General features: G+C 41.1%; 2 protein-coding genes and 1 pseudogene across 2 annotated transcripts; 2 read left to right on the forward strand and 1 right to left on the reverse strand.

Moving 5' to 3' along the window:
* Positions 1-5,147: 5,147 nt before the first annotated feature.
* Positions 5,148-6,597, reverse strand: LOC143671981 (polycomb complex protein BMI-1 pseudogene; annotated as a pseudogene).
* A 2,353-nt stretch (positions 6,598-8,950) lies between these two features.
* LOC143671555 (E3 ubiquitin-protein ligase SIAH1-like) lies at positions 8,951-10,013 on the forward strand. Its single transcript, XM_077146772.1, has one exon. The coding sequence runs from the start codon at positions 9,082-9,084 to the stop codon at positions 9,934-9,936; it is 855 nt and encodes a 284-aa protein (XP_077002887.1). The 5' UTR covers positions 8,951-9,081; the 3' UTR covers positions 9,937-10,013.
* Positions 10,014-14,974: 4,961 nt separating this feature from the next.
* Positions 14,975-16,898, forward strand: LOC143671556 (heterogeneous nuclear ribonucleoprotein L-like). The gene is made up of 2 exons (XM_077146773.1): positions 14,975-15,608; positions 15,722-16,898. The coding sequence occupies exons 1-2, from the start codon at positions 15,156-15,158 to the stop codon at positions 16,652-16,654; spliced, it is 1,386 nt and encodes a 461-aa protein (XP_077002888.1). The 5' UTR covers positions 14,975-15,155; the 3' UTR covers positions 16,655-16,898.
* Positions 16,899-23,914: the final 7,016 nt, after the last annotated feature.

Consider the following 23,914-nt stretch of genomic DNA (forward strand, 5'->3'; position numbering starts at 1 on the left):
AGCTACAATTAGTGAACTGGAGGATGGGACATCTGAATTCCAAAAAGAAACAGAAACTATAGGGAAAAGAATGGAAAAACTTGAGCAGGGGATCAGGGAACTGAATGACAATATGAAGCGCACAAATATACGTGTTGTGGGTGTCCCAGAAGGAGAAGAGAAGGGAAAAGGAGGAGAAAAACTAATGGAAGAAATTATCACTGAAAATTTCCCAACTCTTATGAAAGACCTAAATTTGCAGATCCAAGAAGTGCAGCGCACCCCAAAGAGAACAGACCCAAATAGGCGTTCTCCAAGACACTTACTAGTTAGAATGTCAGAGGTCAAAGAGAAAGAGAGGATCTTGAAAGCAGCAAGAGAAAAACAATCTGTCACATACAAGGGAAACCCAATAAGACTATGTGTAGATTTCTCAGCAGAAACCATGGAAGCTAGAAGACAGTGGGATGATATATTTAAATTACTAAAAGAGAAAAACTGCCAACCAAGACTCCTATATCCAGCAAAATTGTCCTTCAAAAATGAAGGAGAAATTAAAACATTTATAGACAAAAAGTCACTGAGAGAATTTGTGACCAAGAGACCAGCTCTGCAAGAAATACTAAAGGGAGCACTAGAGTCAGATACGAAAAGACAGAAGAGAGAGGTATGGAGTAAAGTGTAGAAAGAAGGAAAATCAGATATGATATATATAATACAAAAGCCAAAATGGTAGAGGAAAATATTATCCAAACAGTAATAATACTAAAAGTTAATGGACTGAATTTCCCAATCAAAAGACATACAATGGCAGAATGGATTATGACCCAGCAATACCACTGCTAGGTATCTACTCAAAGGACTTAAGGGCAAAGACAAAAGGGCAAAAACACACAGGTGTTTATAGCAGCATTATCTATAATTGCAAAGAGATGGAAACAGCCAAAATGTTCATCAACAGACGAGTGGCTAAACAAACTGTGGCGTATACCTACGATGGAATATTATGCAGCTTTAAGACAGAGTAAACTTATGAAGCATGTAGTAACATGGATGGACCTAGAGAACATTATGCTGAGTGAGTCTAGCCCAAAACTAAAGGACAAATACTGTAAGGTCCCACTGATGTGAACTGACATTCGAGAATCAGCTTGGAATATATCATTGGTAACAGAGACCAGCAGGAGTTAGAAACAGGGTAAGATAATGGGTAATTGGAGCTGAAGGGATACAGACTGTGCAACAGGACTAGATACAAAAACTCAAAAATGGACAGCACAATAATACCTAAGTGTAATGTAACTAGGTTGGAACACTGAATGAAGCTGCACCTGAAATATGTTTTTTGTTTGTTTGTTTGTGTGTTTGTATCTTTTGTTTTTGTTTTTTTCTTTTTCCTTTATATATATATATATTATTAGTATTATTATTTTAATTCTCTTCTCTATATTAACATTCTATATCTTTTTCTGCTGTTTTGCTAGTTCTTTTCCTAAATCGATGCAAATGTACTAAGAAATGATGATCATACATCTATGTGATGATACTAAGAATTACTGAGTGCATTTGTAGAATGGAATGATTTCTAAATGTTGTGTTAATTTCTTTTCTTTTTTTTGATTAATAAAAAAATTAAAAAAAAATGTATAGTTCTTCAGAGGAAAGGCAACTAGCTTTCATCTGAGGTTCTGTTACATGGGAAGGCACATGGCAATGTCTGATGGCCTTCTCTCCTAGCTTCTGGCTTCCAATGGCCTTCCCCAGGGTGATTCCTTTTTGCATCTCCAAATGTCTGGGCTGAGCTGCAAGTGCTGAGATGAGGCATGCTGAGCTGTTGTCCTGTGCTGTGTTGAGTTCCCTTCTGACCTCTCTCTTTTAAGCCTCCAGCTAATTAAATTAAATGTCATTCATTGTGGAAGTCTCCCCTTAGCCAATTGCAAAGGTAATCAGCCATAGATGAATTTCACATACTGATGTGTTAAGTCCAGAGAAACAAAACAATGGCACACCATCACCTGGCCAAGTTGACACCTGAACCTAACTACCACAGGCATCTTCAGCCCTTTCTAGTTGCTGTGAGTAGGGTTTTAGGGCTGTCCCATAACCCCCTTCAGGAGACAGTGCAGTTCCTAGCCCAGTGCTGGGGCTGGTAGCACTTGGGGCAAAGTCCTTGAGAGTCCAGGGGTTGAAGGTCATCTTGAGGTTTCCGGCACTCTCTTTGCCCGTGGCCCTCTGACCTGCAGGTGAAGCAAGGCCCTTGAGGCTTGGAGCTACAATTTGGGTGGCCTTCAGGGAGCAGGGTACTTTAACAATGAGCGCAATAAACTGACCCTATTTTCTGTTTTTTGTTTTGTATTGGTGTGTTTTTTTGTTTTTTGTTTTGCAGAACTGGGTTTTCCTCTTTCCCCTGAATGATCTCCCTTAACTTATTTCAGTGAACTGGCTTGGTGGTACATTTTTTCATGCCTTTTAACAAGTTTTGAAAGGGATCATTAAAGAAGATTTTTCCTTTAATTAAAATTGAGACATGGGTATAACACAAGCAACAAGTCCTTCTCAGGTTCTTATCTTTAGATAAGAGCTGTAAACATCTGGGCATAGGGAACTTCTGACTACTTTCCTTGTCTTTTACAGACAGGAGGATGGTATTGTAATTGAGAGTCCCATTGGAGGACTATGCTTTCTCATCTTTTAGCTTATATTAACTGTTGGCATTTCCAATTTTCTCTGGAAAAATAAATAAGGAGCCTCACTAGCAGTAGTGTGACTGTGTGGTGTCCCCACCATGCATCAAAGCAGGGCATTCCCCTTTCTGCTGGCCCAATCTTCTTGGGAACATAGGGAGTACAGTCACCAGGCATACCTGGGACTTTCCTGATAGACGTCTGGACTTAGGCTTTTTGGGATTTCCTGGGCTTACTCTGGAAGAATTCCAGGACAATGCTCTGGAGTTGGGGACTCAAACACCATATAGCACCTTTCCTGAGAGATGTCTGGACCTATGCTTCCAGAGATTTCCAAGGCCTTGCTTGGAAGAATTCCAAGGCAATGCTCATGAGGAGTCCTTCCTCTCCATTGGCACAATCTCTTGGGAACATGAGGAATAAGTCACTAAGTGTCCCCATAACATTCCTCCCCCGGGAGATGTCTAGACTTATACCCCCAAGGTGAATGCTCCTGGAAATACCTTTGTCCTCTAAGTTTCCTGTTTCCTGAGGGCTAAAACACAAGCATGCTCTAGAGACAAGCTTTATATTTAGCTCAATGGGTCTCAATAGAGACAAAATGATCAAGGAATGGAGGAGAGACACTCCCATTGGAAAGTATCCAGTTCCTATAGGCATAGACCAGTGGTTAATCCTTAGAACGTCTAAGACAAAACATTGTTTGATACAAGAATCCTTAGCCTAGAATCCTGTGTTACAAAAGATGGAATGTTTCAGAACACATTGAAAGCCAGACAGAGGAGAATGGAGATTATCATGGAGGCAGGAGAGAAGACCTCTGTCGAAGAGGTGGAAAGAGAAATGGACACAGCAGGAGGAAGGGTCTTGGCCCTCAGAGGGGAAGAAAAGAGAGATTGTGGGGAAGTCTCAGAGAACCAAAGAGAGAGGGAGGGAGGGAGGGAGGGAAAGAGAGAGAGAGAGAGAGAGAGAGAGAGAGAGAGAGAGAGAGAGAGAGAGAGAGAAAGAGAGAGAGAGAGAGAGAGAGAGAAAGAGAGAGAAAATTGGGGACTTAGCTCCCACTGGACTCCTGCTCCACACAGAGCAAAGCCCCAAGTCAGGTTCCAAGGATGTTATCACCTGCCACCCTGAGCCACCTTGTATCTACATGGTGAGCAGACAGGCTCCAGCCACCTCTGAGGAAAAAGCCAGAGGCTCATAGTGGACCAAGTTTATGTCCTGGGGGAGCCAGATCAGAGCCCCTAGATTCCTAGACACAGAAGTCAAGTGAGTGGGGAAGTCTTGGACAGCCACGGAAAGAGAAAAAGAGAGACCAGGGGACTTGATTTCTCTAATTGGACTCCTGTCCAACACAGGGAGAAGCCCCCAGTCAGGTCCCAAGGGCAGTATCACCCACTGACCTGAGCCTCCTTGGATCTGCATGAATGGAGACAGGCTCTGGTCACCTCCAAGGAGAAAGCCAGAGGCTCAGAGTAGACTGAGTTTATGTCCTGGGGAAGCCAGATCAGAGTCTCTAAATTCCTAGAAACACAGAGTTGCATGAGGACCTACGAGAAGATAACAATGAGCCAAGCAAGAAGGAAAAAATGAAAGCACATGGCCAAGCCTCCTAGCCAATTGCCCTTGTTCAGGGCTCTTCCTCCTACCCTCCCTTCTCTCCAGGGCAGTGCCTGGGGGTAGATAGTGCATTTGGGTGAGTCGGTTGGCTCCACCCTTTTTCCCTGTAGATGACTCAGGTGGGAGTCCTTTTGGCTCCAGGTGCTGTTTATTGCTGTTTTTCTCAGACATCTTTCTCCTTAAAGTGTGACTGCTTCTGGGAATTTGCCCTTTGCTCAGCTAATTCTAATTTTAACCCTGTCTCAGTAGTACCCACTTTTAGGCATACAAATTGTAAAGTTGAAGTTCACTTTCCTTTGATTGGTTTTGCACAGCAACAAAGAATTTAAAAAAGGAAACAGGAATCAAAATGGCTAAATATGCAAGAAATTGTGATTCACAGTGACATGGCTATACAGAATGCATTTTCTTGGCATATTCTTTCCGTTTGTTGAAATTTCAAGATAAAGAGCTCAAGTTTTTTACAGGTTCACAAAACAGCGTAACAAGAACAATCAAGGAGAATGTAATATAGATGTTAGTTGGATTAACAAATTATGGTCCAATGTTCATGCCCATCTTTCCAATTCAAACAATGGATATAGAAAACATGTCACATCTTTCCTAACACATACACATACATTATGTGCCTGTCCCCAGAAACCAACTCTTTATAAGAACAATCTTTTTCATTTAACACCCAAATGAATATCACATCTAGTCCATATTTCATAGCCAAATTTATTGTCACTACAAAAGAAAGCAAATTGGACAATAGTCACATGTATTAGCATCTGTACAGCTATAATGGCATGAAGATATATATATATATATATATATATATATAAATTAGGAGTTTAAAATTCTGTTTTTTAACAGTCTCACATTTCAACCAGGTGAAGTTGCTGATGCTCGATTAACTGATGATTTCCAAGGTGTGCTGGCAAAAAGAAGGTTGATGGTTTCCACTGAGGCTGCTGCTAGTTCCATTTATAGTACTGGAAATGTGAGGGTGAGAAGACTGAACTGGAGTGCTAGGGCTGGGCAAGCAGGAGGAAATGGAGGGTAAGCCTCCCACTGGACTGTTGGTCTTGCACTCCCAGAGGCACTTTCCAGTTCTCCAGCAGTCATCAGCCCATCATTCTGATGACCGATCTTCATTCTTTTACAAATGGGCCAAATTCTGTATTTCAGAGGAAGCAGTCCATTCCTTCTCCAGGTATAAATGTAGGTAATATCCATTACTGTATAGAAATCCTTTAAAAGTTCCGCTTTGTACATGATATTATTCTTGAAAGTATTAGTTATGAGCATTTTACTTCTAAGAAATCTTCTTAGGTGCATCACATTCATTACTGCTGGGCATTGTAGGTATCTTTTACCATTCACCTCTTCCTTAGATTTCTTTGTTTACTTTCTGATTCAATCTGTTCTGGTCAAAGAATTCAATGGATAAATTTATTATCTCATCCTCGGTAATAATTATTTTATCTTCATCTGCAACTTCTCCATCTTGCTCAGAGCCATAGGGAGCATCAGTTGAAGGATGAGCTGCATAAAAATCCCTTCTTCTCCTCATTTCATTTTTGAAAAGCCCTGGAATTAGTTTGTATACAATTATATTGAAGAGTTTTATCTAATCCTATATTAAGAGTAGTTTGGTCCCTGAGTATGTCCTTACTATCAGACTCTGCATGTATATTGATTCCATCCCATCTGACTGGCACCCCTTCTCTGATCCTTTATTCATGCAACAGATATGGATGGCAATGTGCTATGTGCCGGGTACTGTGTCAGGTGCTGGGAGTAGAGTGAGCAAAAAGATACAGTCTCTAGCCTGGGAGCTGATGTCCTTTTGACCCTCCCCTCCCACTCCAGACCCTCCTTTTCTTCACCTCTCCATCCTCTTCTGGGAAACTCTTTGGGCCTATAGCCACCATAATCTCCCCTCTTTCTTATAGCACTTGGTGTCCAGAATTGATAAGTTGCTGATTAATAAATTCTTATCTCACTGACAACCAAAAAAAAAAAAAAAAAAAAAAAAGAGTAGTTTGGTTTTGTGAACTTGGATATCACAGATTGGACAGTACTTGCTGGTCTCCAAGTAACACATGACACACGTTTTACAAAAAGAATTGTAGATATTCAATATGGTAGTGGCATCAATAAAATACTCTCCACAAAGCACACATATCAGGTGGGCATTCAGCTCCGTATTTTTTTTTGGTGCATGTTTGCTGGATGCCCAGCCCACTCCAGCAAGAGATGCCACGGGAGGATGCGCCCAGCCTGCAGTCCCATCGCCTATAGCGCGTGGCCTTCTCCCCACGATTATCATCTTTGTTTTGTTTTGTTTTGTTTTTATTAGCGCCAGAACTCACGGAAATCCTATCATATCACTAGTTGATACAAACTTAAGAAACAGACAGCTCAGGGACTTAAATCCCAGAGTTAATACATTAAAATATTAAAATGTACAGTATGCAACAAAAGATCATATGATGAAGAAACAGGAAATGGTGGCCCATCCAAAGGAAGAGGATAAAAATTTAGAAAACATCAATGAAGAAAACCATAGTGGACAATGACTTTTTAAAAAATGATCTTTAATTTACTCAAGGAGATGAAGGAACATACAGAGAAGGAACTGAATGATATCAGGGAAAAAATGAGTGAACAATATAAGAATCTCAATAAAGAGATAGGAATTTTAAAAAAGGAACCAAACAGAGCTATCGGAATTGACTGAAAAGAAATAACTGAAAGAAAAATCCCAAGGAGGGTTTCAACAGCAGATTGTAATCTGAAGAAGAAAGAATCAGAGAATTTGAAGACAACATAATTGAAATGAGTCAGGATGAGGTGCAGAAAGAAAAAGGTGTTAGAAAAAATGAAAATAGTCTAACAGACTAGTGGAACTCCACCAAGCATACTAATATATGAATTCTGGGAGTCCCAAGGAAGAAGGAGAGAAAGGAGCAGAATGAATATTCAAAGAAATAATGACAGATAAGTTCCCAACCATGACAAAATACATGAATATGCACATCCAACAAGCACAAACAGGACAAACTTGAAGGGAAATATGCTCAGACACATGGTGGTCAAACTGTGCATGCAAAGGACAAAGAGACAGTTCTGAAATCTGCAAGAGAAAAGCAACATGTTATGTATAAGGGAATCTCAATTAGGTTAAGTGCACATTTCTTATAAAACACCATGGAGGCAAGAAGGCAATGATTAAAGTATTTAAAGTGCTGAAAGAAAATAATTACCAACCAAGAATTTTATATCCAGTGAGACTGTTTCATAAATGAGGGAGGGATTAAGACATTCCTAAATAAACAGAAACTGAGGGAGTTCATCACCACTACACCTGCCTTGCAAGCAATGTTAAAGTGAGTTATTCTTCAGACTGAAAGGACACTAGAGAGTGGATCACATTGGGATAGAGAAATAAAAAGTGCTGGTAAAGGCAACTATATGGACAATTATATATGCTAATAATATTATATTGTATTTTTGGTTTGTGTCCACACTTTTTGCGTATTACAGGTAATAAAATGCAAATGCATAAAATGGAATGATAAATATATGGTTTTGATATGGTTTTGAACATAGGAAGTATAAAGATGTAATTTGTAACTGGTACAACAAAAAATGGGGGACGGGCAGAGGAGTTTAGGAACAATTTATGTGTATGGTATTGAAGTTAAGTTGGTATCAAATAAAGTATGATTATAGATTTAGGATGTTAAATTTAATACCTGTGGTAACCACAGAGAAAGTACATGTAAACCATATACAGAAAAAAAATTGGAAGAAACTCAAAATGATACAGTACAAAAATGAAATTAATATGAAAGTCGGCATTTATGGGAGAATTAAAGGACAAAAAAAGGTAAGAGAATTTCAAAAACCAAATAAAATGGCAGAAGAAGGTAGTGCATTATCAGTAGTTATTAAATGTAAATGGATTAAACTCTCCAGTCAAAAGGCAGAAATTGGCAGAAGGGGTAAAAAGGCATCACCCAATGATAAACTTTTTTAAAACGGACATTAAATTAAAAGGCACACGTAGATTGAAAGTGAAAGGATAGAAATAAATACACTGTGCAAATCGTAAGCAAAAGAGAGCTGGGGAAACTATAATATCATCAGATAAAATAGACTTTAAATAAAAAACAAGTACGAGGGCCAAGGAATGTCACTATATATTGACAAAGGGGTCAATTAAACAAGAGGACTTAACAATTATAAACATACAGGCAGTTGACAGCAGAGCCCCTAAATACAGGAAACAAATATTGACAGATTTGAAGGGAGAATAGACGGTTCGAACATTAAAAGTATGAGACTTCGAGACAGCAATTTCAATAACGGCGAAAACATCTAGACAGTGGATCAATAAAGAAATAGAAGACTTGGGTGATACTATACACCAACTAGACCTAATAGACATATATGGAACATTTCACAAAAAAGCAGCAGACTTGGGCTCCGGGCGCGCGGAACCCCACCTCCTCAAGGCGGTGGCCGCAGTCCGTGGTACTTAGCGGGAGCGCGCGGCGGGCTCGAGAACGCGCCGAACGGCGGTCGCAACGGCAGCAACAGAAGAACCTTGGCAGCGGTTGCCTGGCGCGATCTGTACGGGCGGCGGCAGAGGCGGCGGCGGCGGCGGTGGCGGCGGTGGCTCAGGGTGTCACGTCGGTCTCGGCTGTGGGAAGAGCGGCTGTGCTGCCCGCTTTGGCGGGGTTTGGCGGCGGCAACGGAGCACGTCTGAGCGAGGGCCGGGGTCGAGGCGCGCTCTCCGCCCACAGAAATGAGCCGTCGTCGTCGTACTACTAAAGCATTACCTGCTGATACTTCACAGTGTACACCATCCCAGACCGTGCCGGCCCTGACTGGCACAACCGCATCCACCAATGACTTGACGAGTCTTTTCGAGTGTCCGGTCTGCTTTGACTATGTGTTACCACCCATTCTTCAATGTCGGAGTGGCCATCTTGTTTGTAACAGCTGTCGCCCAAAGCTCACGCGTTGTCCAACTTGCCGTGGCCCGTTGGGATCCATTCGCAACTTGGCTATGGATAAGGTAGCCGATTCATTACGTTTCCCTTGTAAATATGAGTCTTCTGGATGTGAGATGACCCTGCCACATACCGAAAAAGCAAACCACGAAGAGCTCTGTGAGTTTAGGCCTTATTCCTGCCCGTGCCCTGGTGAGTCCTGTAAATGGCAAGGTCCTCTGAATGCTGTAAGGACCCATTTGACGCATCAACACAAGTCCATTACAACCCTAGTAGGAGAGGATATGATTTTTCTTGCTACAGACATTAATCTTTCTGGTACTGTTGACTGGGTGGTAATGCAGTCCTGTTTTGGCTTTCACTTCATGTTAGTCTTGGAGAAACAGGAAAAATATGACGGTTACCAGCAGTTCTTCGCAGTTGTACAGCTGATAGGAACACGCAAGGAAGCTGAAAATTTTGCTTATCGACTTGAGCTGAATGGTCATCGGCGGCGATTGGTTTGGGAAGCGACTCCTGGATCTATTCGTGAGGGAATTGCAACAGCCATTATGAATAGTGACTGCCTAGTCTTTGACACCAGTATCGCACAGCTTTTTGCAGAAAATGGCAATTTAGCCATCACGGTAACTATTTCCATGTGTTGAAATGGCAATCAAACATTTTCTGGCCAGTGTTTAAAACTATTGCATTCAATTTCACAGAAAATAAAGCATCTATCTGTCTGCCAACCTGAAACTGTCTTGTTTGGTGAAAGTAACACACATAAAGGTAAATAAAAGGAAAAGCTATTAAAAAGAGTTGCATGGGGCGGGCCACGGTGGCTCAGCAGGTAAGAGTGCTTGCCTGCCATGCCCAAGGACCTGGGTTTGTTTCCCGGTGCCTGCCCATGTAAAAAAAAAAAAAGAAAAAAAAGTTGCATGTAGTAAGACCAATACATTTTAAAATAAGTCAACAGTAAACCACTGAACAAAAATCTATATACACAAGATAGTCACCTCTTTTATTAATAAACTTAATGCTACAAAAAGCATTGTAAAATAATTCTGAATTTATTTTTGTTGCAGATCTATCCTACTGTTGAGAATATTGGGTTTTCTAAATTTGTTTTGTTTTGGTGTGTGTGTGTGTGTTTGATTTTTCCCCTTTTAAACTGACAAGCCATGTTGCATGGTCTCTAACCACTGCTTTTCCCTTTTGTGAGTCATTACATATTGCTGCTGTGTGTGTATTTTTGTGTATTTGCTGATTTTTATTAATTCTAGTTCTTTCATTAAATAAATTTGATTTTCTTTTCTGTGATTCAGGTTTTTCCTCACTTCTTTGTACCTTTTAAAGTTAGTCTTTTTCATATGTATAATTGTTTATGTTAAGTTTATGCATATATGTTTGCTAAATTTTTTCTTTTCTCTCATTAATCAGTTCACTACAAATATTTTAAATTCAGCTATTTTGTATGAATTAAAAGATGAGAAAAGATACCATCCGCAAAATTATCAAAAGTTTTTAAAGGCAGCTGTAAAGTGGTCTCTTATGATTTTTTTTTTTTCGTTTAAGTCATACCTTCAAAATTATTCTTTGAAAGGGTTAGGGAATACATTTTGATTTTTTTAAATATTGAAGAAATCAGGCCTTTTTGTTTTTTATTTTTCCTTTTTCAAATATCTTGGGCAGAACAGGACAAATGTGTATTTATAGGGTTTGCAAAAGAAGCATCTCTTACACAGTACTTGTAATTAAAAGTAAATAATTTATTTTATTTTATTTTGGCATGGGCAGGCACTGGGAATCGAACCCAAGTCTCTAGCATCACAGGTGAGAACTCTGCCACTGAGCCACCGTGGCCCACCCAACAGTAAATCCTTTCTGAAAAAAACAGGCACATTGCAGAAAAAGATTGTTTTTGGTCTTTTATAATTCTCATTAAAAGGATATCTGGCAAATAAAAAAGAAACAGTGGAATGCACATTCCTCACTAGTACACATGGACCATTCCCCATGATAGACCATATTTTAGGTCACAAAAAAATCTCAATAAATTCAAAAATACTGAAATCACACAATGCATTTTCTCTGAACACAATGGAATGATGCTACAGAGCAATAACAGAGAGAGTACTAGAAAATTCACAAATGTGTGGAAATTACACAATACACTCAAACAACCAATGAGTCAGTGAAAAAAATCACAGGGGAATTAGGAAATATTTTGAGACAAATGAAAATGAAAACAGAACATACCAAAAGTTATAGGATGTAGCAAATGTAGTACCCAGAGGGAATTTATAGCTCTAAATGCTTACATTAACAAAAAAATAGATCTTGAAATAGAGACCTAATCTCACAACTGGTGGATTTAGAAAAATAAGATCAAACTAAATCCAAAGTGAGCAGAAGGAAGGAAAAAACAAATATTAGATTGGAGGTAAATGCAATACAGAAAAAAAAGAATAAAGAGACTCAATGAAATGAAATACTGGTTCTTTGAAAAGATCAATAAAATTAACTAACCTTCAGCTAAACTGACACAGAGAGAGAAACAGAGACAGAGACAGACAGAGAGACAGAGAGAGAGAGAGAGAGGAGACACAAATAACTGAAATCAGAAATGAAAGGGGGAGATTAGCTTTGGACCCAGAGAAATAAAAAGCATGGGGAGGGAGGACATCCAAGAAGATGGTGGAATAAGATAGATCGAATTCACCTCTGCTCCAAGGAACAGCTAGAGAGGGGATGGGAAGACAGCTGGGACAGCGATTCCAGGGTATAAATGACCTGAGAGGGTCTTCTACACCACATAGGGAGGCCCTGGTTGCAAAAGCTTTAGAACTGAGATACAGAGAACTGCAGACCATCCAACTGATGCAAAGAGCCTAACGCACCCCTTTCCAAACAGAAGACTGAGCCTTCAGGAATGTATGTACAGGGAGACGGGGACTAGGAAGCAAGCCGAGCTGGGTTCCTTGAATGTGCAACCCTCAGGCATGCAGCCCCTGCCCTGCGATCTGTGACTCCCACCACACCCCACACATCTGAACCCTGACCCTCACCCCCACACCCCGCACTTCCCTGCCCCACACCTCCACCCAAAAAGAGTGCACGCCTGCCTCAGCCCAACCCACCTCTCCATGCAAGTGCACAGTCTCGCCCTGCTCATCCTGAGACCCACCCACTTGCGCCCAGCCTGACGACCCCCACTTCCCCCTGCAGACATTTGCCAGTGCATCAAAGCTGCAGCACTTATATTCATACCCAGGCTACACCCACCCTCAGCCCACACAGTAGTGCAACCCCGCCCTGCCCCCCAGCTCTGCATATATCTAGATGAGTTTACTGCCCTCTCAAATTATTGCACATCCAATTTGTGCACCCCATCATGCCCCCTAGCTCTGGGCAAGTGCTGACCTGCATATTGGGGCCACAGGGGCACCCAGCCCATGCAGGCACAACCCAGTCCACGGTCCCTGAGCTCTGTGCACGTGCACACCAGGGCTCCACCCCCTAGGTAAGTATGCACCAGGGCCCCGCCCACCAGACCCACACGCACACGCACAGCCACATCCTCCCCGCCACAGGGCACCCACGCATTTGTGCACCAACCTCTTGACACCTGCACCACAACCTCCTGCCCCACACACATACACCCTTGCCACACCCCAAGGCACAAGCACCCTTCCCCCACACCTGGCAAGTGCTCAGGTGCGCATCTGTGTGACAGAGCCCCCACCCTGCACACCCGTGTACTCCTGCTCCAACACCCCTGCACCTGTGCACATGCGCCACGGCCCCGCCCACACAACATGACCCATGTCCCGCAATACTGTGACCAGTGTCCTGCCCCTACACACTCCCACATCCACATCCTGGGTCCCCTAGACCTCTCCCCATGAGCAAGGACACACCCATGCTTTACCCTCTCTGTGCCTTGACTTCTGTGCCACCTACCCTACACCCTGATACCCACGACCCTCATGCTCCACTTGCCCACCTACGTCCTGCCTGTGCACTAGCCCTGGGAACCTGCACAGCACCCCCATCTGCCTCCTGTCTCACCCTACCTCAGTGCCACTCACGCCATACCCTGCTTCTGTGCTCCAAGGCCTGTTTGAGATGCACTCTGCCCTCATGGCCCCTGCAATGCACCTCCACAACCCCACGTCCTGCATCCAATGCTCACAGGCACCAGCATCATTACAGGCCTAACCTGTGCCTATAACTATGCTGCAACCCATCACCATACTGTTGTGCCCCACACCATGCCCTACATCCTGCTCCACATCCATCCTGAAAATGCAAAGCCTTAGACTACTGAAGGAAATCAATTTCCAAAGTAACCCTGTCAAAATATTTACATGCCATGAAAGCAACATCACTAAACATATCAAGATAGAGACAGATAGAGCTCGGCCTAATAACCAAATTAAAACACCAGAGGAGACATGGATTTGGAATAACTAATCAAAGATGTTCATATAACTCTACTAAATAAAATCAACGTGATGCCTAATGACACAAAGGAGATCAAGAAGACACTAGAAGAGCATAAAGAGGAATTTGAAAGAATAAAAAAAATAAAAAATATCACAGAGATAAAAGATGATGTAGACCAAATAAAAAATACAGTAGAAACACACAACAGCAGATATGAAGAGGCAGAAGAAAGAATAAGTGAACTAGAATCAGGACAACTGATTTTGAACATGCAGAAGAACAAATGGTAAAAAAAAGAAAAATTTTGCATTTGATCTCAGGGAAATAATGGACAAAACAAAATGCACAAATATAAAATCCATCAGTGTCCCAGAAGTAGAAGAGAAGAGTAAGAGCTAGGAAGATTAGTTGCAGATATAATGGGGGGAAATGTCCTAACCTTTATAAAGGCAAAAAATTCCAAATAGAATAAATCCAAATAGGCTTTCCCCAAGACACATACTATTTAGTCTGCCAAATGTTGAAGAGAAGCAGAAAATCCACAGAGTGGCAAGAGAAAAGCAATATACTATATACAAGGGAAACCACGTAAGACTGAGTTTGGACTATTCAACTGGCACCATGGAGACAAGAAGGCAGTGGTATGATGTATTTAAGATCCTGAAAGAGAAGGAATTCCAGCCAAGAATTCTGTACCCAGCCAACTTGTCCTGCAAAACTGAGGGAGAAATTAAAATTTTCACAAACAAATACTGAAAGAATTTGTCAACAAGAAACCAGCCCTACAAGAAATACTAAAAGGAGTTTTGCCGGTTGAAAAAAAAAAAAGACAGGTGAGGGAGGTCTGGAGGAGGACACAGAACTGAAGAGTACCAGTAAGGTTAACTTAAATGATAAAATAGAAAGAGGGGAAAGAATATATAGATCTGACAAAATCCAAAGGATATGATGGTGGATTCAAGAAATGCCTTTGCAGTAATAACTTTGAAAGTTAACAGATTAAACCTACCAATTAAAAGATGCAGATTTGCAGAATGGATTTAAGAAATATAATCCAGCAGAGGCAGCAGCCGGAGGAGCAGCGGCGGCAGGCGGGAGCGATGGTGAAGATGGCGGCGGCGGGCGGCAGAGGCGGCGGCGGTCGGCAGAGGCGGCGGCGGGCGGCAGAGGCGGCGGTGGACACTACTACGGCGGCGGCAGTGAGGGTGGTCGGGCCCCTAAGCGGCTGAAGACTGACAACGCCCGCGACCAGCATGGAGGCGGTGGCGGTGGAGGAGCTGGGGCAGCGGGCGGCGGCGGCGGGGAGAACTACGATGACCCACACAAAACCCCTGCTTCCCCAGTTGTCCACATCAGGGGCCTGATTGACGGTGTGGTGGAAGCTGACCTTGTGGAGGCCTTGCAGGAGTTTGGACCCATCAGCTATGTGGTGGTAATGCCTAAAAAGAGACAGGCACTGGTGGAGTTTGAAGATGTGTTGGGGACATGCAACGCAGTGAACTACGCAGCTGATAACCAAATCTACATTGCCGGTCACCCAGCTTTTGTCAATTACTCTACCAGCCAGAAGATCTCCCGCCCCGGGGACTCAGATGACTCTCGGGGCGTCAACAGTGTGCTTCTCTTTACCATCCTGAACCCCATTTATTCCATTACCACGAATGTTCTTTACACTATCTGTAACCCTTGTGGCCCTGTCCAGAGAATTGTCATATTCCGGAAGAATGGAGTCCAGGCCATGGTGGAATTTGATTCTGTGCAGCGTGCCCAGCGGGCCAAGGCCTCGCTCAATGGGGCTGACATTTACTCTGGCTGTTGTACTCTGAAGATTGAATATGTGAAGCCTACACGCCTGAATGTGTTAAAAAATGATCAGGGGTGGGCCACGGTGGCTCAGCAGGCAAAGACGCTTGCCTGCCATGCCAGAGGACCCAGGTTCGGTTCCTGGTGCTTGCCCATGTAAAAATAAAAAAAATAAATAAAATTTAAAAAAATGATCAGGATACTTGGGACTATACAAACCCCAACCTCAGTGGACAAGGTGACCCTGGCAGCAACCCCAACAAACGCCACAGGCAGTCCCCTCTCCTGGGAGATCACCCTGCAGAATATGGAGGGCCCCACAGTGGGTACCACAGCCATTACCATGATGAGGGCTACGCACCCCCCCCCCCACCTCACTATGAAGGGAGATGGATGGGCTCACCAGTGGAGGGTCACCGTTGGGGCCCAAGCCGCTATGGCCCTCAATATGGTCATCCCCCACCCCCTCCCCCACCACCTGAGTATGGCCCCCACGCCGACAGCCCTGTGCTCATGGTCTATGGCTTGGATCAATCTAAGATGAACTCTGACCGAGTCTTCAATGTCTTCTGCTTATATGGCAATGTGGAGAAGGTGAAATTCATGAAAAGCAAGCCAGGGGCTGCCATGGTGGAGATGGCTGATGGCTATGCTGTAGACCGGGCCATCACCCACCTTAACAACAACTTCATGTTCGGGCAGAAACTGAACGTTTGTGTCTCCAAGCAACCAGCCATTATGCCTGGTCAGTCCTATGGGCTGGAAGACGGGTCTTGCAGTTATAAAGACTTCAACGGTTCAAGGAACAATCGGTTCTCCACCCCAGAGCAGGCAGCCAAGAACTGCATCCAACACCCCAGCAATGTGTTACACTTTTTCAATGCCCCCCTGGAGGTGACTGAGGAGAACTTCTTTGAGATCTGTGATGAACTGGGAGTGAAGTGGCCATCTTCTGTGAAAGTATTCTCAGGCAAAAGTGAACGCAGCTCCTCTGGGCTGCTGGAGTGGGAGTCAAAGAGTGATGCCCTGGAGACATTGGGCTTCCTGAACCATTACCAGATGAAAAACTCAAATAGTTCATACCCTTACACCCTGAAGTTGTGTTTCTCTACCGCTCAGCACGCCTCCTAATTTAAGGTGCCTAGGAAGAATTCCATCTGAGCAGGAAAACAATTTTCTTTCCTTTATGCCATTCTTGTTTTTGTTTATTTTGCAAAAGTTCTGTATTCTTTTTTTTAAAGCTAGGTTAGTAGAGGCTTAACCATAATGGAAATGCTGGAAGTCGGGAGGGGGAGGGGAACTGATATCTCCCAAGATTAACATTCACTTTTTAAACATTATTGTACAAGTGATTTTTTTTCCTGTTCATATATTTGTGCTGCCTGTGTACTCTTGGCACATTTCAATAAAATTGTTTGAAAAAGAAAAAAAAAAAGAAATATAATCCAGCTATATGCTGCTTACAAGGGACTAATCTTAGACACAAGGATACAAATAGATTGAAAGTGAAAGGATGGAAAAAAATGTTCCACACAAGCTGTAACCAAAAGAGAGAAGGAGTAGCTATACTAATATTGGACAAAATAGACTTCAAATGTAAAGACATCATAAGAGACAAAGAAGGACACTATTTATTAATAAAAAGGACTAGTCACCAGAAAGAATCATAAATGTTTATACTCCCAATCAAGGAGCTCCAAAGTATATGAGACAAACATTGGCAAAACTGAAAGAAGCGATAGGTGTTTCAACAATAATAGTAGGAGACTTCAATACACTACTCTCCTCTATAGATAGAACAACCAGACAGAGGATCAGCAAAGCAATAGAGAAGTAAAACAATTTGATAAATGAATTAGACCTAACAGACATATGTAGGTCATTACACATAATAGCACCAGGATATACATTCTTTTCTAGTGCTCATGGAACATTTTTTTCCAGGACAGATCAGGGAGGCTGGGGCACGAAACTGGTCTTTATAAAATAAAAAAAGCATTGAAATTATTCAAAGCACTTTCTCTGATCACAATGGAATGAAGTTGGAAATCAATAACCACCAAAGAACCAGAACTTTCACCAATATATGGAGATTAAATACCACACTCTTAAACAACCAGTGGGTCAAAGAGCAAATTGATAGAGGAATCAGTGACTATCTGGAGATGAATGAAAATGAGAATACAACATATCAGAACTCATGGGGTGTGGCAGAGGCTGTGCTGAGAGGAAAATTTATTGCCCTAAATGCCTGTATTAAAAAAGAAGGAAGAGCAAAAATCAATGACTTAACTGCTCACCTGGAGGAGCTTGAGAAAGAACAGCAAACTAATCCCAAAGCAAATAGAAGAAGAGAAATAACAAAGATTAAATCAGAGTTAAATGAGTGGGAGAACAAAAGAATAATATTGAAAGAATCAATAAAACCAAAAGTTGGTTCTTTGAGAAAACCAATAAAATTGATGGGCCACTAGCAAGACTGACAAAGAAAAAAAGAGAGAGCCTGCAAATAAAATAAGAAATGAGGGGGGTGGGTGCTGTTACCAAAGACCCTGAAGAAATTTTTAAAAAAATCATAAGAGGGTACTATGAACAACTATATGCCAATGAACTAGACAACTTAAGTGAAATGGACAAATTCCTGGAAACCCACAAATAAGCTACACTGACTCAGGAAGAAATGGAATATCTCAACAAACCAATCACAAGTAAAGAGATTCAATTGGTTATCAAAATCTTCCTCCGAAGAAAAGTCCAGGGCCAGATGGCTTCACAAGGGAGTTTTATGAAACATTTCAAAAAAACTAACACCAATCATGCTCAAACATTTCCAAAAAACTGAGGAAAAAGGAACACTGTCTAACCCATTTTATGAAACTTAAATCACTTCAATACCAAAACCAATTAAAGATGCTATAAGTAAGGAAAACTACAGCCAAATCTCCCTAAATGCAAAAATTCTCAACAAAATACTAGCAAATTGAATCTAACAATGCATTAAATATAATTATACACCATGACCAAGTGGGGTATATGCCAGGAATGCTAGGATGGTTCAACACAAAAAAAATCAATTATTGTAATATAGCACATTAACAAATCAAAAGGGAAAATCACATGATCATCTTGATTGATACTGAAAAAACATTCCACAATATTCAACATCCTTTTCTAATAAAACATTTCAAAATGTAGGAATCAAAGGTAGCTTCCTTAATATGATAAAGCGCATACATGACAAACTGACAGCAAGCATCATACTCAATAGAGGGAGTTTGAAAACACTCCCCCTAAGATCAGGAATGAGACAAGGATGCCCTCTATCACCACTATTATTCAACATTGTACTAAAAGTTCTAACTAGAGTAATCAGGCAGGAAAAATAAATAAAAGGCATCCAAACTGGAAAGGAGGAAGTAAAACATTCATCACTCACAGATAACATGATATTATACTTGGAAAATCCTGAGAAATCTACAACAGAGTTATTTGAGCTAATAAACAAGTTTAGCAAGGCGGCACAATATAAAATTAATGTGCAAAAATCAGTAATGTTTCTATACACAAGCAATAACCTAACTTTTTCAATTGAGGAAAAAAGTCCATTCAAAATAGCAACTAAAAAATTCAAGTACCTAAGAATAAACTTAACTAGGGATGTAAAGGACTTTCACACAGAAAACTACATAACATAGCTAAAAAAGATCAAAGAAGACCTAAATAAATAGAAAGCCATTCCCTGCTTGTGGATAGAAAGGGTAAATACAGTTAAGATGTCAGTTCTACCCAATTTGATCTTCAGATTCAATGCAGTATCAATTAAAATTCAAACAACCTAACTTGAAGTCTTGGAAAAGCTAGTTACCAAATTCATCTGGAAGGGAAAGAGACCCTGAATAGCTAAAAGCTTCCTAAAAAAAAAAAAAAGAACAAAGCGGAAGGATTAACCTTAATCTTAACAACTTATTATAAAGCCACAGTGGTCAAAACAGCATGGAACTGGCACATATAGACATATTAACCAGTGGAATCAAGTTGAGAGTGCAGAAATAGACCACCAAATCTATGGTCAACTAATTTTCGACAAGGTCCCCAAATCCACTGAACTGGGACAAAATAGTCTTTTCAATAAATGGCCATGGGAGAATTGGATATCAATAGTGAAAAGAATTGAAGAGGTCCCTTACCTTACACCTATACAAAAATTAACTCAAAGTGTATGTAACATCTAAATATAATAAGTAGTACCATAAAGCTCCTATAGTAAAATGTAGAGAAACATCTTCAAGACCTAGTAATAGGAGGTAGCTTCCAAAACTTTACACCCAAAGCACAAGCAACAAAAGAAAAAAATAGATAAAGGGAACTGCCTCAAAAGACTTGTCAAAAAGGTGAAGAGGCAGCCAATTCAGTGGGAGAAAATATTTGGAAATCACGCATCGGATAAAGGTTTGATATCCTGTATACATAAAGAAATCATACAACTCAACAACAAAAGAACAAACAATCCAATTATAAAATGGGATAAAGTTATGAATAGACATTTTTCTGAAGAACAAATACAGATGGCTAAAAAGCACATGAAGAAATGCTCATCCTCATCAGCTATAAAGGAAATGCAGATCAAGACTACAATGAGATATCACCTCACAATTATAAGAATGGCTGCTATTTAATAAACAGGAAACTATAAACTTTGGAGAGGATGTAGAGAAATTGGGACACTTATGCACTGCAGGTGGGATTTTATAAATGGTACAGCCACTATGGAAGATAGTCTGACTTTTCCTCAGAAAACTGAATATTGAGTTGCCCTATGACCTGGCAATATCATTACTCAGTATATACCCAGAAGAGCTGAAAGTAGTGACACAAATAGACATTTTCACGCTGATGTTCATAGCAGCATTATTCACAATTGCTAAAAGATGGAAACAATCCAAATGCCCATCAACAGATGAGTGGATTAACAAAATGTGATATACATAATGGAATATTATGCAGCAGTAAGATGAAATGATGTCCTGGAGCACATGACAAGATGGATGAGCCCTGAGGACATAATGCTGAGTGAAATAAGCCAGACACAAAAAGATAGATACTTTATGATTCCACTCTCATACCCATGGTAAGGGTAAAATTAGAGGCTTGTAATACAGAGTAAAGGGGACCTAGAGACACATGGAACCTGGAAATAGGTGAATGATTAGATAATGAGGTTGAACTCAAATGTAAGGAAATAAATAGAAGTGAAGGTCATTCACTAGTGTATCTACAAGTAATATTACCATATTGAAGGTGAACACGATTGAAAGGGGTTGTACAGACCTATGTGTCCTACTGGTTAACACTACAAATATAAATAAGTTCTTGCATGAACTACTTCAAAGTTATGAATCTTGTAAAAAGAGTGTGTAAATTTGGGGCATGGGAGAAAATTGCTTTTATATGCTATAGGCTATGTTTAACAGGAAAACAGCAACACCAGTGGTAAATAATGGGGGGAGGGACAAGAGTTAATGGGGACATAAATATTTTCTATTTGGTGAGGGTGTGTTTATTGGTTATCTTTCTCTTGGAAACAATAAAATAATCTAAAACTGAGATTGTTGATGGACTATTGGTTTGGGGCGTTATACATGATGCCCAGTGAATGGAGATAGCTGAAGGATGAACTGACTGAGAAGTAGATTGACAAACAGTGGTGTATATACAGTTGAATATTGTGCTGATACAAAAAGGAATGAAGTTGTGAGGCATGCAATGTTGTGAATGAACCTGTGGGATATTTGGGAAGATGAAATAATCCAGAAACAAAAGAGTGATTATTATATGGTCTCATTTTGAAAATACTTGTAAGAAAAGAGGGGTCTAGATTGTAAGCTTTTATAGCAGTCACATTTAGCCCAGAGTGGTAATTACTATTTCTGGATTTGGGGGAGGCTGTTTTATATATGTATAACCTGGTATTTGGAGATGGGAATGAAGCTGATCACACCAGGATTGGAGCGGTGCAGATCCAGGGGTAAGGAAGACATTGTCTATATTTTGGATCCTCATTTGCCCTTTGAAGCCAGGGGAGGGGAGGTTTGTTTTTTATGGAACTTGGATTTTCTGTGGAACATGGTCTGGCTCAAACTGTCTGGATGAATCATTTGAACAATCCAGGCACAGGGAGTCCAGAATAAGAATGAGGGCCTTTAATCCTGTATGCCTGGATGCATCCCAGGGTATGTTGAACAGGTAATCAAAAAGCATTGCCATCCCTTGAGGGATGAGTGAGAAAGTGTGGAACTGTTAGACTTTGCCACCAGGGAAACCTCTGATGCTGTATCGGGCATTGGGGAAACACCCCTTGGTCTTGGGGACTGTGCTTGTAGAGCTTCTCTATGTGGTGGAGAGGCTTGGCCTACCTGTGGGTGTGCCTGGAAGTTGTTTCCAGAGGACCTCCTTTGTTGCTCAGATGTGGCCTCGCTGTCTCTGAGCCCAACTCTGCGGTAGGGCCATTGCCCTCCCCACTGCATGGGGCACCGTGTCCAGGGGTTGGAGTCTCTCTGGTGGTGTGGTAGATGACTCCTGGGTTAGATCTGGCTCTGGTGCCATTGGATTGATGGTGCTGTCCTGGCCAAAAGGGGGAAGGGAGGTATGATATGTGGGGTGTCAGTGACTGAAAGATTTTGGGTGGAGTCAGGAGGTTGCTCTGGAGGTCTCTCTTGTGCAGGCTTCAGTTAGACACTGCTACCTACCATAACTTGCCAGACTCCAGCCAAAGCCATCCCAGCCAATCCTGAAAAATACTTAGGGCAATATATAAGATTCAGCAGAGGTTCCATGCACTGGGGTAACTTTCTGAGGACCTGCAACCTCCAGATGGGTCCCTGGATTGGATGGTTGCTGGAGTGCAGGGGGGGCTGCCTCTCCAAAGCATCGACTGATTCCATCCCCCTGTCCTGTATTGTCAGAAAACCCTTCCAGCATGGGAGATGGGAGTGGGCATGGCCTGAGTGCCCCTGAAGAGTGGGAGAGGGATTGGTGTGGTGGTGCAATTTTACAGGGATTGTAGGTTTTGGTGGATGGGTGTGATTGCTGAGTCGTTGTATTGATGTTTCTTTTTGTTTCATTGCTCACTCAATTGGGAAAGAATAGTGTCTTCAAAAAATGATTCTGGGAAAACTGGATCTCCATATGCAAAGGAATGAAGGTCAGATGGACCCCCACCTCACACCATATACAAAAATCAACTCAAAATGGATCTACACTGAAAATAAAACTTCAAATCATAAAACTCAAAGAATGAAACATCGGGAAGCATCTTCAGAACCTTGTTTATTACACATCACACCCAATGTAAGGGAAAAAAAAGTTAAATGGGCTTTCCTTAAAACTTAATAAAAGCTTTGGTGCATCGAAGGACTTCATCATGAAAATGAAAAGACAACCTACTCTATAGGAGAAAATATTTGGAATCCACATATCTGGTAAAGGTTTAAGGTCCAGAATATATTAAAACAATTGTACAACTCAGTGACAAAAAGATAACCCAATTTAAAAATGAGCGAAAAGTTTTGAATAGAAATTTCTCCAATGAAGATATGCAAATGGCCAAAAAGCACATGAAAAGATACTCAACATCATCAGCCATTAGGGAAATGCAAATCCAAACCAAAAAGTGATACCATTTCACACTCAGTGGAATGCCTACTTTAAACAAAATTGAAAGTAAAAAGTGTTGGTGAAGATGTGGAGAAATATGAACACTTGCTCGTTGTTGGGAATATAAAATAGTGCAGCTACTGTGAAATAGTTTGGTAGTTTTTCAGAAAGTTAATTATAGAATAACCATGTAACATGGAAATTCTACATCTAGGTACATACCCAAAGGAATTGAAAGCAGGGACTTGAACAGATATTTGCAAATTAACGTTCATAGCAACATTATTCATAATTCCCAAGAGATGTAATCAACCAAAGTGTTCATAAGCAGGTAAATAAACAAAAATGTGCTATATACATACATTGGAATATTATTCAGCCACAAAAAGGAGTGAAGTTCTGATACACGTTACAACAGGAGAAAACTTGAAGACATCATGTTTAGTGAAATCAGCCAGACACAAAAGGTCAAGTATTGTATGATCTCACTGATATGAAATAATTAGGTTAAGCAAACTCATCAGAATTAAAAGTAAAATAAAATTGCGCTGGAGTTAGGAGAGGGAATAGAGTATCAATGCTCAGCTGGTGCAGAATTTCTGTTTAGCGTGATGGAAAATGTTGGAACAGAATGGTGGTGTTGGTAGCACAATACTGTAAATATAATTAACACTACTGAATTGTATATTTGATCTGGTCAAAAGAGGGAGTTTTAGTTTGTACATATGTTGCTAGAAT

Source organism: Tamandua tetradactyla, chromosome X (genome assembly GCF_023851605.1).
Source record: "Tamandua tetradactyla isolate mTamTet1 chromosome X, mTamTet1.pri, whole genome shotgun sequence".
In the NCBI taxonomy this organism is placed as follows: Eukaryota; Metazoa; Chordata; class Mammalia; order Pilosa; family Myrmecophagidae; genus Tamandua; species Tamandua tetradactyla.

Coding starts and splice junctions, on each gene's coding strand:
- LOC143671555 (XM_077146772.1), top strand. CDS start 9,082: ATGAGCCGTCGTCGTCGTACTACTAAAGCATTACCTGCTGATACTTCA.
- LOC143671556 (XM_077146773.1), top strand. CDS start 15,156: ATGCCTAAAAAGAGACAGGCACTGGTGGAGTTTGAAGATGTGTTGGGG. Junction 15,609..15,721: donor ATGATCAGGGGTGGGCCACG/GTGGCTCAGCAG, acceptor AAAAATGATCAG/GATACTTGGGACTATACAAA.